General features: G+C 39.7%; 1 protein-coding gene and 1 gene segment (V, D, J or C); one reads left to right on the top strand and one right to left on the bottom strand.

Moving 5' to 3' along the window:
* The first annotated feature begins 184 nt into the window (after positions 1-184).
* Positions 185-10,492, top strand: LOC143333473 (uncharacterized). Its single transcript, XM_076751520.1, has 24 exons — positions 185-462; positions 613-909; positions 995-1,306; positions 1,454-1,738; positions 1,931-2,227; positions 2,313-2,624; positions 2,773-3,057; positions 3,250-3,546; positions 3,632-3,943; positions 4,088-4,372; positions 4,565-4,861; positions 4,947-5,258; positions 5,404-5,688; positions 5,881-6,177; positions 6,263-6,574; positions 6,721-7,005; positions 7,198-7,494; positions 7,580-7,891; positions 8,039-8,323; positions 8,482-8,808; positions 8,916-9,233; positions 9,692-9,979; positions 10,142-10,290; positions 10,402-10,492. Exons 1-24 carry the CDS (start codon positions 375-377, stop codon positions 10,408-10,410), a joined length of 6,543 nt encoding a protein of 2,180 aa, XP_076607635.1. The 5' UTR covers positions 185-374; the 3' UTR covers positions 10,411-10,492.
* A 2,220-nt stretch (positions 10,493-12,712) lies between these two features.
* LOC143333864 (Ig mu chain C region membrane-bound form-like) lies at positions 12,713-15,310 on the bottom strand. The segment is given in 4 exon segments: positions 12,713-12,888; positions 13,371-13,712; positions 13,847-14,140; positions 15,250-15,310. Coding segments are annotated over 4 exon segments (873 nt in total).
* Positions 15,311-16,429: the final 1,119 nt, after the last annotated feature.

Here is a 16,429-nt window from a genome sequence, read left to right as displayed (position 1 = left end):
TCAACATAGATGGTTACTTGATCAAAATCTGAAGGTATGTACAACTGAAGAACTTAAAGCAGCTCATATTTTAAAAATGTCCACATCCAACGTTTAGAATTAATGAATCAAGAAAAAAACAAAATGATCTCTTCTCTGTCTCAGGACAGGAGGTCATTTCTCCAAACATCACATTGTACCCTGTCTGGGAAGGAGAATTCGGGACATCACCAGTCAGACTCATCTGCACACTCAGCGGCTACTTTCCAGAGAAACTGAGTGTTGACTGGCAACGGAACAAGCAACCCCTAAACGTTGCACAAATCCAAAGAAAGATTCAAAGTGTGAAGGAAGAGGAGAAAACGTTCAGTCTAAGCAGTGAGATTGAGCCAAATATGAAAGAGTGGGCAGATGGTTCAGATTTTACATGCAAATCCACTCACAACGACAAAGAATTCATGAAGACAATAAGTATTTGTCAAAGTAAGCATCTGCACAGTCTCAGCACAATACGACAATTTTTGGTGATATTTATACAATACAACTGGATTTGTTAAAAAAAAAAAAAAAAAAGGAAAAAAAAATTAAAAGTAGTTTGCATTTGATTAACTTTTTTTCTTCTTCTTTGTGTAGTCCATGGAAGCACCCTTCCTTTGATTGACGTGGAGATTCCCAGCTTCAAGACAGTAATGGTGACAGATTCTGACGTGAAGGCAACATGTTTGGTCCGCACTGTGTTTGATGCCAAGCTGACCTGGCTGATGGATGGAAAACTCCCATCAAGTAATGAAGTGACCCAGGTCACAAACACAACCCATTTAATAAGCACTCTGATGGTTTCCTCACGTCAGTGGAAACAGCTGAAGCTTGTAACATGTAAAGCTGAACATCACTGCCTCTCATCCACTGAGAAGATCATACATGTTTCAGGTAAGTGGATTAGACAAAATAACAGTCAGGTGTGATGTGAGAGTGAAGAAATAATTCTACTTTTTTTTGTTTGTCTGTCATCCAGGGTCTGAAATTACTCCTCCATCAGTGGAGATCAGGAGATCCCTCCCAGAGTTGCTGAAGGGACACAGTGCTTTGCTCGAGTGTGATGTCAATAACCTCTCCTCCAGTGACCTCTATGTCACCTTTCAGGCTGACAGTGTTGACATGTCCAATAAACTTTTTGTTGACCTTCCTGAAGGCCCAGGTTCCCATTCAATCAGTAAACACTTCACTGTCCCAAGAAAGTACTGGAATAATGACACAAGTTTCACCTGCAAAGTGAATCAAGGCTTCACTGGCACATTCAAGTCAAACTCCATTGGCAGTATTTTTGGTGAGAGTCTCTCTTTTCCTTTAGAACCAACTGATATCTTACTGTCAATTATTATTATTATTTTTTTTCATTTGACTTAACTGATCATTTGGTTAAATTCTTGTAAAATGATTCATTGATTTATTGATTCATTCACATCATATTTAGTGGACCCATCAGTGGAGCTCCTTCTGGTCCCCAGTGAAGACTCAGGACAGCAGAAGCTCTTTTGCTCTGGATGGGGCTTCAACCCTCAAATTAAATGGTTTTATGAGTCTCAGCAAAGATCTCCATTGACTAATGACATCAGCATGGGTGCAGATGGACGTGTGTCAGTCATCAGTCAACTTCACATCCCTCAAACAGAGTGGAAAACAGGGAAGGCCTTCACTTGTGAAGTGTCTGACAAATCTCTGAACAAAACAATTAAAGAGAACATCAGCCTCTGTACAGGTAAAATGAAATGGAAAGTCTCAACCTCAGCTTTTGGCTGTGAACTGTGACCATCCATAACCGGTTTTGACAGAAGTATGACATCAATATATTCTTCATGGACAGTATATGAAGCGTTGTTTTCAATAAATGACATTACTCATGATTTGGTTCTTGCTTCATTATTCTTTTTCTTTTGTTTTCATGTTTCAGCTTATTCACATGCAGCTCCTTCGATTGACGTGGAGATTCCCAGCTTCAAGACAGTAATGGTGACAAAGTCTGACGTGAAGGCAACATGTTTGGTCCGCACTGTGTTTGATGCCAAGCTGACCTGGCTGATGGATGGAAAACTCCCATCAAGTAATAAAGTGACCCAGGTCACAAACACAACCCATTTAATAAGCACTCTGATGGTTTCCTCACGTCAGTGGAAACAGCTGAAGCTTGTAACATGTAAAGCTGAACATCACTGCCTCTCATCCACTGAGAAGATCATACATGTTTCAGGTAAGTGGATTAGACAAAATAACAGTCAGGTGTGATGTGAGAGTGAAGAAATAATTCTACTTTGTTTTGTTTGTCTGTCATCCAGGGTCTGAAATTACTCCTCCATCAGTGGAGATCAGGAGATCCCTCCCAGAGTTGCTGAAGGGACACAGTGCTTTGCTCGAGTGTGATGTCAAAAACCTCTCCTCCAGTGACCTCTATGTCACCTTTCAGGCTGACAGTGTTGACATGTCCAATAAACTTTTTGTTGACCTTCCTGAAGGCCCAGGTTCCCATTCAATCAGTAAACACTTCACTGTCCCGAGAAAGTACTGGAATAATGACACAAGTTTCACCTGCAAAGTGAATCAAGGCTTCACTGGCACATTCAAGTCAAACTCCATTGGCAGTATTTTTGGTGAGAGTCTCTCTTTTCCTTTAGAACCAACTGATATCTTACGGTCAATTATTATTATTTTTTTTTTTTCATTTGACTTAACTGATCATTTGGTTAAATTCTTGTAAAATGATTCATTGATTTATTGATTCATTCACATCATATTTAGCGGACCCATCAGTGGAGCTCCTTCTGGTCCCCAGTGAAGACTCAGGACAGCAGAAGCTCTTTTGCTCTGGATGGGGCTTCAACCCTCAAATTAAATGGTTTTATGAGTCTCAGCAAAGATCTCCATTGACTAATGACATCAGCATGGGTGCAGATGGACGTGTGTCAGTCATCAGTCAACTTCACATCCCTCAAACAGAGTGGAAAACAGGGAAGGCCTTCACTTGTGAAGTGTCTGACAAATCTCTGAACAAAACAATTAAAGAGAACATCAGCCTCTGTACAGGTAAAATGAAATGGAAAGTCTCAACCTCAGCTTTTGGCTGTGAACTGTGACCATCCATAACCGGTTTTGACAGAAGTATGACATCAATATATTCTTCATGGACAGTATATGAAGCGTTGTTTTCAATAAATGACATTACTCATGATTTGGTTCTTGCTTCATTATTCTTTTTCTTTTGTTTTCATGTTTCAGCTTATTCACATGCAGCCCCTTCGATTGAAGTGGAGATTCCCAGCTTCAAGACAGTAATGGTGACAAAGTCTGACGTGAAGGCAACATGTTTGGTCCGCACTGTGTTTGATGCCAAGCTGACCTGGCTGATGGATGGAAAACTCCCATCAAGTAATAAAGTGACCCAGGTCTCGAACACAACCCATTTAATGAGCACTGTGATGGTTTCCTCAAGTCAGTGGAAACAGCTGAAGCTTGTAACATGTAAAGCTGAACATCACTGCCTCTCATCCACTGAGAAGATCATACATGTTTCAGGTAAGTGGATTAGACAAAATGACATTTAGGTGTGATGTGAGAGTGGAGAAATAATTCTACTTTGTTTTGTTTGTCTGTCATCCAGGGTCTGAAATTACTCCTCCATCAGTGGAGATCAGGAGATCCCTCCCAGAGTTGCTGAAGGGACACAGTGCTTTGCTCGAGTGTGATGTCAAAAACCTCTCCTCCAGTGACCTCTATGTCACCTTTCAGGCTGACAGTGTTGACATGTCCAACAAACTCTTTGTTGACCTTCCTGAAGGCCCAGGTTCCCATTCAATCAGTAAACACTTCACTGTCCCGAGGAAGTACTGGAATAATGGCACAAGTTTCACCTGCAAAGTGAATCAAGGCTTCACTGGCACATTCAAGTCAAACTCCATTGGCAGTATTTTTGGTGAGAGTCTCTCTTTTCCTTTAGAACCAACTGATATCTTACTGTCAATTTTTTTTTTTTTTTTTCATTTGACTCAACTGATCATTTGGTTAAATTCTTGTAAAATGATTCATTGATTTATTGATTCATTCACATCATATTTAGCGGACCCATCAGTGGAGCTCCTTCTGGTCCCCAGTGAAGACTCAGGACAGCAGAAGCTCTTTTGCTCTGGATGGGGCTTCAACCCTCAAATTAAATGGTTTTATGAGTCTCAGCAAAGATCTCCATTGACTAATGACATCAGCATGGGTGCAGATGGACGTGTGTCAGTCATCAGTCAACTTCACATCCCTCAAACAGAGTGGAAAACAGGGAAGGCCTTCACTTGTGAAGTGTCTGACAAATCTCTGAACAAAACAATTAAAGAGAACATCAGCCTCTGTACAGGTAAAATGAAATGGAAAGTCTCAACCTCAGCTTTTGGCTGTGAACTGTGACCATCCATAACCGGTTTTGACAGAAGTATGACATCAATATATTCTTCATGGACAGTATATGAAGCGTTGTTTTCAATAAATGACATTACTCATGATTTGGTTCTTGCTTCATTATTCTTTTTCTTTTGTTTTCATGTTTCAGCTTATTCACATGCAGCCCCTTCGATTGAAGTGGAGATTCCCAGCTTCAAGACAGTAATGGTGACAAAGTCTGACGTGAAGGCAACATGTTTGGTCCGCACTGTGTTTGATGCCAAGCTGACCTGGCTGATGGATGGAAAACTCCCATCAAGTAATGAAGTGACCCAGGTCACAAACACAACCCATTTAATAAGCACTCTGATGGTTTCCTCAAGTCAGTGGAAACAGCTGAAGCTTGTAACATGTAAAGCTGAACATCACTGCCTCTCATCCACTGAGAAGATCATACATGTTTCAGGTAAGTGGATTAGACAAAATGACATTTAGGTGTGATGTGAGAGTGGAGAAATAATTCTACTTTTTTTTGTTTGTCTGTCATCCAGGGTCTGAAATTACTCCTCCATCAGTGGAGATCAGGAGATCCCTCCCAGAGTTGCTGAAGGGACACATTGCTTTGCTCGAGTGTGATGTCAAAAACCTCTCCTCCAGTGACCTCTATGTCACCTTTCAGGCTGACAGTGTTGACATGTCCAACAAACTCTTTGTTGACCTTCCTGAAGGCCCAGGTTCCCATTCAATCAGTAAACACTTCACTGTCCCGAGGAAGTACTGGAATAATGGCACAAGTTTCACCTGCAAAGTGAATCAAGGCTTCACTGGCACATTCAAGTCAAACTCCATTGGCAGTATTTTTGGTGAGAGTCTCTCTTTTCCTTTAGAACCAACTGATATCTTACTGTCAATTTTTTTTTTTTTTTTTTCATTTGACTTAACTGATCATGTGGTTAAATTCTTGTAAAATGATTCATTGATTTATTGATTCATTCACATCATATTTAGCGGACCCATCAGTGGAGCTCCTTCTGGTCCCCAGTGAAGACTCAGGACAGCAGAAGCTCTTTTGCTCTGGATGGGGCTTCAACCCTCAAATTAAATGGTTTTATGAGTCTCAGCAAAGATCTCCATTGACTAATGACATCAGCATGGGTGCAGATGGACGTGTGTCAGTCATCAGTCAACTTCACATCCCTCAAACAGAGTGGAAAACAGGGAAGGCCTTCACTTGTGAAGTGTCTGACAAATCTCTGAACAAAACAATTAAAGAGAACATCAGCCTCTGTACAGGTAAAATGAAATGGAAAGTCTCAACCTCAGCTTTTGGCTGTGAACTGTGACCATCCATAACCGGTTTTGACAGAAGTATGACATCAATATATTCTTCATGGACAGTATATGAAGCGTTGTTTTCAATAAATGACATTACTCATGATTTGGTTCTTGCTTCATTATTCTTTTTCTTTTGTTTTCATGTTTCAGCTTATTCACATGCAGCCCCTTCGATTGAAGTGGAGATTCCCAGCTTCAAGACAGTAATGGTGACAAAGTCTGACGTGAAGGCAACATGTTTGGTCCGCACTGTGTTTGATGCCAAGCTGACCTGGCTGATGGATGGAAAACTCCCATCAAGTAATGAAGTGACCCAGGTCACAAACACAACCCATTTAATAAGCACTCTGATGGTTTCCTCAAGTCAGTGGAAACAGCTGAAGCTTGTAACATGTAAAGCTGAACATCACTGCCTCTCATCCACTGAGAAGATCATACATGTTTCAGGTAAGTGGATTAGACAAAATGACATTTAGGTGTGATGTGAGAGTGGAGAAATAATTCTACTTTGTTTTGTTTGTCTGTCATCCAGGGTCTGAAATTACTCCTCCATCAGTGGAGATCAGGAGATCCCTCCCAGAGTTGCTGAAGGGACACAGTGCTTTGCTCGAGTGTGATGTCAAAAACCTCTCCTCCAGTGACCTCTATGTCACCTTTCAGGCTGACAGTGTTGACATGTCCAACAAACTCTTTGTTGACCTTCCTGAAGGCCCAGGTTCCCATTCAATCAGTAAACACTTCACTGTCCCGAGGAAGTACTGGAATAATGGCACAAGTTTCACCTGCAAAGTGAATCAAGGCTTCACTGGCACATTCAAGTCAAACTCCATTGGCAGTATTTTTGGTGAGAGTCTCTCTTTTCCTTTAGAACCAACTGATATCTTACTGTCAATTATTATTATTATTTTTTTCATTTGACTTAACTGATCATTTGGTTAAATTCTTGTAAAATGATTCATTGATTTATTGATTCATTCACATCATATTTAGCGGACCCATCAGTGGAGCTCCTTCTGGTCCCCAGTGAAGACTCAGGACAGCAGAAGCTCTTTTGCTCTGGATGGGGCTTCAACCCTCAAATTAAATGGTTTTATGAGTCTCAGCAAAGATTTCCATTGACTAATGACATCAGCATGGGTGCAGATGGACGTGTGTCAGTCATCAGTCAACTTCACATCCCTCAAACAGAGTGGAAAACAGGGAAGGCCTTCACTTGTGAAGTGTCTGACAAATCTCTGAACAAAACAATTAAAGAGAACATCAGCCTCTGTACAGGTAAAATGAAATGGAAAGTCTCAACCTCAGCTTTTGGCTGTGAACTGTGACCATCCATAACCGGTTTTGACAGAAGTATGACATCAATATATTCTTCATGGACAGTATATGAAGCGTTGTTTTCAATAAATGACATTACTCATGATTTGGTTCTTGCTTCATTATTCTTTTTCTTTTGTTTTCATGTTTCAGCTTATTCACATGCAGCTCCTTCGATTGACGTGGAGATTCCCAGCTTCAAGACAGTAATGGTGACAAAGTCTGACGTGAAGGCAACATGTTTGGTCCGCACTGTGTTTGATGCCAAGCTGACCTGGCTGATGGATGGAAAACTCCCATCAAGTAATAAAGTGACCCAGGTCACAAACACAACCCATTTAATAAGCACTCTGATGGTTTCCTCACGTCAGTGGAAACAGCTGAAGCTTGTAACATGTAAAGCTGAACATCACTGCCTCTCATCCACTGAGAAGATCATACATGTTTCAGGTAAGTGGATTAGACAAAATGACATTTAGGTGTGATGTGAGAGTGGAGAAATAATTCTACTTTGTTTTGTTTGTCTGTCATCCAGGGTCTGAAATTACTCCTCCATCAGTGGAGATCAGGAGATCCCTCCCAGAGTTGCTGAAGGGACACAGTGCTTTGCTCGAGTGTGATGTCAAAAACCTCTCCTCCAGTGACCTCTATGTCACCTTTCAGGCTGACAGTGTTGACATGTCCAACAAACTCTTTGTTGACCTTCCTGAAGGCCCAGGTTCCCATTCAATCAGTAAACACTTCACTGTCCCGAGGAAGTACTGGAATAATGGCACAAGTTTCACCTGCAAAGTGAATCGAGGCTTCACTGGCACATTCAAGTCAAACTCCATTGGCAGTATTTTTGGTGAGAGTCTCTCTTTTCCTTTAGAACCAACTGATATCTTACTGTCAATTGTTATTTTTTTTTTTTTTCATTTGACTTAACTGATCATTTGGTTAAATTCTTGTAAAATGATTCATTGATTTATTGATTCATTCACATCATATTTAGTGGACCCAGTAGTGGAGCTCCTTCTGGTCCCCAGTGAAGACTCAGGACAGCAGAAGCTCTTTTGCTCTGGATGGGGCTTCAACCCTCAAATTAAATGGTTTTCTGAGTCTCAGCAAAGATTTCCATTGACTAATGACATCAGCATGGGTGCAGATGGACGTGTGTCAGTCATCAGTCAACTTCATGTCCCTCAAACAGAGTGGAAAACAGGGAAGGTCTTCACTTGTGAAGTGTCTGACAAATCTCTGAACAAAACAATCAAAGAGGACATCAGCCTCTGTACAGGTGAAGTTCAAACATAATCCATGATCATATTAATACATTAAGTGTAGAATAAATACATGCACTATATTTCACAATCATCCATAAAGCATATGAGCCTTATTTCCCATGATCTTTACTTGACAGATACATTGTCTCCCCCCACCATGTTCTCTTTTCAGTCACTCCAGCATCATCTCGCATAGTTGGTGTGTATGTTCAGGGACCACCACACCAGGAGCTTCAGAACAAGGAACAGGTGACTATCACCTGTCATCTGGTCGGCACTCCACTTAATGATTTCGCCATCACCTGGAAAGTAGGTGGGAACAAATATTTTCTCAATGTCCATACGGAGCCACCAGTGAGACATAGGAATGGGACAGAGACTTTGAGGAGTTTCCTCAATGTGTCAGCAGAGGATTGGAATGCATATAAACAAGTGTCTTGTGAGGGAAAGCATCGATGTTCCAACCAGAGCTATGAAGACCATATAAGCAAAAACAGAGGTAGAGCTATTCATGAAAAACTTTTGATTCTTCACCATTGCCTCTGATTTGTAGAGCATTCAACCAAGAAACAAATTTACTTATGTTGTCTTTTTGTGTTTCTCAAGAACTGTGTCCACCAACTGTGAAGATAATACAACCAACTGACTCCGAGCTGTCTACGTTAGACGCCCTCACACTTCTTTGCCTCGTTTCTGGATTTTTCCCGTCTACCCTCGAAGTGTACTGGGAGGAGAATGGCCAGAGGCTCCCTGCAACTCATTACACAAACAGTCCTGCGTGGAAATATACAGGCAGTAGCACTTACTCAATGAGCAGCAGACTGAACGCATCCAAAACTGAAGACAAAGAGTCTACGTATTCCTGTGTTGTCAAACATGAGGCATCCGAAACACCTTTTGAAAGCACTATCAAGGATGTGTTTGGTGAGCTGAGAATTAGCATTTCATAAAATTTTAATTTCATGTTCATTACAGTATAATAGAGATATTGCGAACTGATCCAAGTGATGAGTGACCTTCTTGTATCGTAATTAACGGAGGGCAGAGTACAAAACTTTCAGGCAGCAGCTTCTCAATTTCATCTCTCTCACCTGTTAAAATGGCAAAACAGGTGATATCAACGTCACAGTTTTGAAGCAGGACCTTCACTATTTGAATCAAGTAGCTTGTGAAATAAATTTCTATCAAATTTAGAAGGCTTCAGCTGTTGGTTCAATGTATCAAACACAAGGGTGAAGCAGAAAAGAAGCATGTCGCCCTCAGAACATTAGCTCTCAGTTTGACTCTTTTTAACATTATGAAAAAATATAAATGTTCCTTAAATGTTTTTGTTCCATGTCAGTACACATTCATTACAATAACTTTTATGACTGTTTTCTCAGCCACAGTGACCTACAGTGAACCTTCAGCCACTTTGCTCCAGGGCTCTGGTGAACTTGTGTGCCTGGTCTTTGGCTTCAGTCCTCCATCCATTCACATCACTTGGTTCCTTGATGATAGCAAAGAGCTGTTCGTCTACAACACTAGTGAACCCCACAGAGGCCCAAACAGAAGGTTCAGCATCCAAAGTCACCTTCATCTGTCTGAAGTTAACTGGTTACCTGGAGCAGTCCTCACCTGCAGAGTGACACATGCAAACACCACCCTATCCCTGAATATATCGAAACCAGGTGATGGTTCATCCATTGGTCTTTTTTGCACATTAAAGATAATGCATATTATTTGTGTCTGTTTGGTAACTACCTGCATTATTGCATTAATATCTCTTCTTCCACTATTCCCAAAATAAATGTAACAGTTAACTGACAAATCTCATTTTAATTCTTTCACAGACATCATGGAGGACTGTAATGTCTCTGGTGATGTCATGCATGCTGATGTGAATCAAGATGTAATTGAGGGAAGCTGGTATATGGCTTTCACTTTCCTTCTTTTCTTCTTCATTGCCATCGTCTATGGAGTCTTGGTTACCATAATTAAGGTAAGACATAGCAGTTGTAGTAGTCTGGGTGTTTTAAATGAATCTTCCAGTTCAGTATTTCATAAAACTGTCGCCAGATCCTGATATATTCTTTTTGTTTTCTCCTTTTAGACTACTTGATGACTGTCACAGGACAGATCCCATTTTATGATCCAAATGTGGACTTTTGAGAATTTTTGATGGCCTTTCTAGCTTTACAGTGGATTTAATGCATTTTCTTTTTCATTTAGGTTTCCACATTTATGGAATTATTATTATTATTATTATTATTATTATTATTATTATTATTATTATTATTTCATTTAGTTATATTTTTGGTGTGGCATGTACTATGTAATACACGTCTGTAAAAGGAAATGACAACTGAACAAATAAAGACATATGAAGCTTTAAATTTGGGCATTGATTTTCGTCATCGATTGCACTAAAACAAATCATGACGCATGCTGATAGAACACAAACTGAGCTGCACATGTTCAGAATTGTATGCCCGTTACTGGGATTCTTTGATCAAACAGGCTACTGGAAAAATACTGGAAATTGAATTGTTCCAGCCACCAAAGTATAGAAAGAGAGACATAGAAAGATCAAAAACACACACACACACACACACACACACACACACACACACACACACACAAAGGATACAGAATACAAATAAAAATCAACTAATGTATACATTATGTACAAGAGTATAAAAATACTGCTCCCATGAAAAATACCATTACCATACTGAATTGCACGTGAGAAAAATACTGTTGCCTAAAAAATATTGAATTGCACATGAGTCAAAGATCGATCATAAATACCATGTTTGTGCCATTGCGCAGTCGAAAAACAGTACAACACCGTAAAAAGTGTGTCATGTTGTACAAGATGTTAAGGATATGGGCATATACTTGCACTAGTTGTCCTCAAGCACTCATAGCTATCTTTTTGTCTCATTTTAAGAATGGCATTTATCTGGTATTGAAAATAAACTGTTCCTATTATGGCATCTGAAGCCGGTCACAATATGGTGTGAAAAATAATGTCGCAGCTCCTCTTATATACAGTAGAGGGCAGTCAGTGTTAAATTTCTCTCTCCTCTGTTACCATAAGAACACTCTCATATCTGCTTATCTCATTGATCTGACTAACACTAAAACCCTGGACTGAACTCTCTGAATTTTGGTACTCCCTTGAGGAAACATCAAATAGATGGGGGTACTGTTGCCACAGCTTATAGTTGTATTATTGATGAGCTTAATAAATTCTGTGTATTTGATAACTTAATTTATACTGCTTCATCATGGTGTTTTACATTTGTGAAATTGCTCACACTGTCTGCTGTGTGCATGTCAGCTGCTTCACGCCTGGATTCACGCTGAGTTGCAAATAAATGCAGTGAAAGATGAGTCTCTTGCTTCGAGGAAGTTTATTTGTAGCTTTGACGGTTTCTACAAAGTTTCAGTGCTACAGGTGTGGTCCCGGAGGTGCAGAGAGACGGGGGAAGTGACTCTCGAAAGATGATAGGACATTGAAGACCCTTCAGAGCTTAACTGATGACAAAGGTTTACGGTACGTTGACTTGATGAGGTGTTATTTCAGATGTTCTTAGATCCCTGCATTGTGACTCGCACGACAACAAAATCATCAAAAGCACACCATCGCTCATATTTCTGCTCCAAATCAGATTTATATTAATCATATTTATTTATTTAAGTTTCATATCTATTAAAATAATGATGAAAGCAAAAATGATAAACAAAATGACCAAACATGAAAAACAAAAATTTCAGTCAAATGACAAAATGCAAACCACATACAGAATATTTAAATGAAGACCTGTGGTCATCTCTGCTGTGCATCCATCTCATCCTTTATTGTCTCTTCATCTGAAACAAAAAAAACATCAAACAATTAAAAAAAAGTATGTGTAATATTCACTTGTCAAATACAGATTGTGAAACACCACTAAAGTTTGATGGATCAGTTTAATCACACAGCAGGACCCTGTAACTACCTGTGAATTGTTGCTTAAAGATTCATTCATTGAACAGTTCATCTTTATGTGTGTGTGGTGGAGCATTTAAAACACACAAAGCAGCACATTTTCTGTGCTTGGAGACGTTCTTCACTCTGCTGCTGCTAAACGTTCATCAGTCACACATGAGATGAGAAGATAAATGGATGCATTCATTTGGTCTCCCTTGTCAAGATCATGTACTCTGCACAAAGTGGACCAACCTGGAAAAGTTGGCAGTCCATCACAAGCACAGACAGAAAATCACTAACTGTCACATGAATATCTGCAGACAGTTTACAGTCTTTTCTTCTTCATTGTTGTCAGTGAAGATGGGGAGAAGCTGTCGCACCCACAGAGAAACTTTGCTAAGATGAGTAAATCACTAACTGGGCTTTATTTGAGAGCTCGTAGTCTTCAGTCCTCAGAAAAGGCCTGCATGTTTACCTTGAGCAGGCTGAATATCACGCTATAGACGAAAGAGGATATGAAGAGGAATATGAAGGAGGAGGTTGTGGACCACAGACTGCTGAACTCATCCTCTTCAACGGCATCGTCTGTGCAGCTCAAAGCAAAACTCAGTGGAGAAACATCTAAAAGGAAGGCATACGTGGTTAGATGAGAGGTGTGTGTGTCTGTGTGTGTGTGTGTGTGTGTGTGTGTGTGTGTGTCTTGAATGGTTGTATAGACTGAAACACTCTTTGATCACATGTCGTATGTGGACGTTTCTCCAGCTCGACAGTGAACAGTACAGTGTACTACTGTGACTTGGTGCTTGCTTTTCAGCTTGTTTTAAAAATACTGAAGTCATTCATGAAGGTGTAACACAAGTGTATCCATGCAACATTTATTTGAAACAGTCAGCACACTTGTCAAACTGTTAGACACTGTGACAAAGACAGATTGAAACACGATGACGAACAAAACTGCACTGACATGTTGACTCTTGTACAATCACAAAGACTGCTGACAGCACAGAGTGCACAGCTCCCCGTGGCAGAGACAGAACAACACATGGGCACAAAAGACCACATTTAAAGCTAAATCTACTATTTGTCACATTCAATGGAGTTACCCTGAGCCTTAGACACTTCTCGCACTGTGGTGGAGCTATTGCTGCCAGCAGGCCAGACGCTGCACTCAAACTTCAAACGCTCCCACTTTTCCTTGGTGGTGGTGTAAACACTTGTAGCTAAGTAGCCATGTTGAGTCTTCTTTGAGACGCAGTTAATGCCTTCGTTATAGCTGCCAGTCTTTCGTCCACTATATTCTGACCAGCGGATGTCGTAATCCTGCTGCTCAGGACTGGAGACCAGACACACCAGAGTGACCTCAGCTGCGTCTCCTTGCTTGATGACCTCCTCTGGGAGGACGTGGACCGTCACTTTTGGCTTCCTTACATTTTTACCATGGATTACTACACAGATGAGGGGAAACATGACAAACAGAAATTATTACTGAACATTTTCAAAGAAAATCAAGATGGACAAGGTGAAACATGCAGACTCATCGGCATTAGAGAACCATGATAGGAAGATAAAAATCACATACTCTTCTGCACTTTCACACTTTTTTGGCCTCCGGGGTGAGTCACAGAACAATCAAAAGACTTCCTTGAATCCCAGTCGGATTTTGATACTTGGACCAAACTGACTCCTGTATATTTGCTGTTTTGTTCTGCTGTAGGATATTGTACAGAAGTCAGGCTGGTCCCACTGGCATCGGCCCACTGGAAAGTCAGACTTTTGGGGTAGAAGTCATAAGCAAGACAACCAACAGTGATTTTATCATCAGACCCAGATGTGCACTGAACCAAAGGGAACAGAGTTGGTGATTCAGCTGTTGCTGTGAAAGAGGAAACATGTAAATATCAATATAGGTCAGTTTAAGAGCACAGATGATCAATAGCTTGTCTAAATGCAAATTCTAAATATTATCAAGAGAAAAGAACATGCTCCTTTGTTATCTTTATAACCATGTAATCATTATAACGATGACAGACAGAACCAGTGTCATTATTTATGTTAAAATGCTGCTGCTGAGACATTAAATAATCCTCATCTTTTCCCTGCTAGGATGGCTAACCAACAATGGTTTTATCTCTAGTCCCAGAGTTGCACTGACCCTCAGGGAACAGTCAGTTATTTTAAGCTAAAAATAATTTAAATACTAATTGACATACATTTTCACAGATAATCAATTGCTCACATAATCTAATTAAATTAGGCTTAGATTTCTAATTAATTCTTTAAACCTCAGAATTAAAATATGCAGGCCCAAAGTGTTCAATATTATACACACATGGTTTAAAAATCTATTTTTTAATTGTGTCTTATAAGGGAATTAATCTTGATTAAATGTATTACATCAGTAAGTTAGCACGCTAGCAACTGTGGCCACAGCCAGTTTGCACATTAAAGATAATTTCTTTGATAAGTGAAAAATAAACTATTATCATTGTTGTTGTTGTTGCTGTTTCACAAAAATGAACTAGAGCTAAGCATGTTAATTCAATGCCTTCCACCAACATTTAAAACCAAAACCACCACACTGCTCTGTGGACTCAATACTTTGTAATTGTAATGAGAAATATTAGTACTACATACAACATTAAAGCATGTACTTAATTATGTTTTTGTTCAGTTTGCAGTAATTTAATAGAAACACATACTGATCCTGTATCTTAACAAAAATAGAATCTATGTTGAGATTTGCGGTAACATCTTATAATTTTTTTGTTTGTTTTTTTGTTTGTTTTTGTTTTTAAAGCAGGTATGGTGGAGTACGATCAATATCCACAGTCACACAAAATGTTTTGAAGAATAATGTGAATAAAAAGATGCTGCTCCATCTTTCATTTCCAACATCAGTGTCAACAAGACCACAAATTCAACTTCTACCACCATCCAAAGTAAAATAAGCCACGAAAAATCTAATTTAAGTGTGTAACTTACCTGAAGATACTGTGACTTCAGTCCCAGGACCCCAGTGTTCGAACGCGTCACAGTGCTGCATCTCCATTCACTGCCTGAACAAAAACCTGAGGCACCACAATAATTGTTAAAACCTCGTAAAGTGTTTTGAATACACAGAAATACTTGTCAGTATTAGGCCCTGGTCTCATCCTATGAACATGTATTTTGTGTTGATTTTCAATCAATTCTTAAAGTTAAGTTTAACTGGAAGACAATATTTACATCTGTGCACCAACTGTGACTTTAAACTACGAATAAACGAGCTTTTAACAACTAATCTTCTTATTAAAAATGATAAACACAGTAATTACCTCATATTCCCATGAGAAATCCTTTGTCCTGTCATTTCTTTCCATCACAAGAATGGCAGATTGTAAGATTGTTGCTCTGAAGGTTTTTGTATGGATCTATATCTCAGTGACCCCCCAAACCAAGTTATCACTATGACAAACTCTAATACAAAAACCAAACACTGTTTCCTGCACTGGAGACTCGGGGGACCTGTGTCGTCGACAGTGGGTAAGAACAAAACAAAGCTTCAATTCTAATCAATAAAAATATATGTAAGGTTACAAGTTGGTGCATATTCATTTTGTATTACTTATTTTTCATTCTGATTGTCAGTATTTTTATTTTAATTTACACCCACGATTATCTGCCAATAACATAGCATGGTATATATTTAACCAACATTTTGTAAAAATTGCAAAATTGCTTCGAATTTTGTTTAATTTGGTCCTTTTGGCAGCCGTCAGTAGATTTGATGGGTCAAGAACGACGAAGATGATGTTTTGTTCTATTTCGTATAGGCTTTACCCTAATTGTCCTAATTTGCTATGAACTTGTGCATGTGCGCAGCCATAAAGACTCCGTCCCACCACTGTTTGCTGTACAGTTGAGGACAAGTTGTGACAGAAGTATAGTGTGGACAGATGCATCACATATTCTGAATTAGGGCTTATTTTTAAATTTGTATAAAGTGGTTTTGCAGCACTTTCTGTCAGTCGCTGTCACACTGACATACAGTATGCTGTGGTTTGTGTACAGCTCTGTGGCTTCCTGTTTCACTGTGGCTTTCGAGCACAATAATAAACAGCAGAGTCTTCAGTCGTCAGACTGTTCATCTGCAGATACACCTGGTCCAAGTTGCTGTCTCTGG

Source organism: Chaetodon auriga, chromosome 16 (genome assembly GCF_051107435.1).
Source record: "Chaetodon auriga isolate fChaAug3 chromosome 16, fChaAug3.hap1, whole genome shotgun sequence".
NCBI lineage: Eukaryota > Metazoa > Chordata > Actinopteri > Chaetodontiformes > Chaetodontidae > Chaetodon > Chaetodon auriga.
This window is presented reverse-complemented; position numbering and strand designations above follow the sequence as displayed.

What these genes read in the sequence shown, in the direction of transcription:
- LOC143333473 (XM_076751520.1), top strand. Translation starts at nt 375, where the DNA reads ATGAAAGAGTGGGCAGATGGTTCAGATTTTACATGCAAATCCACTCAC. An exon ending in CTCCATTGGCAGTATTTTTG is followed by an intron (nt 2,625 to 2,772) that starts GTGAGAGTCTCT and finishes CATCATATTTAG; the next exon opens with CGGACCCATCAGTGGAGCTC. An exon ending in GAACATCAGCCTCTGTACAG is followed by an intron (nt 5,689 to 5,880) that starts GTAAAATGAAAT and finishes TTCATGTTTCAG; the next exon opens with CTTATTCACATGCAGCCCCT.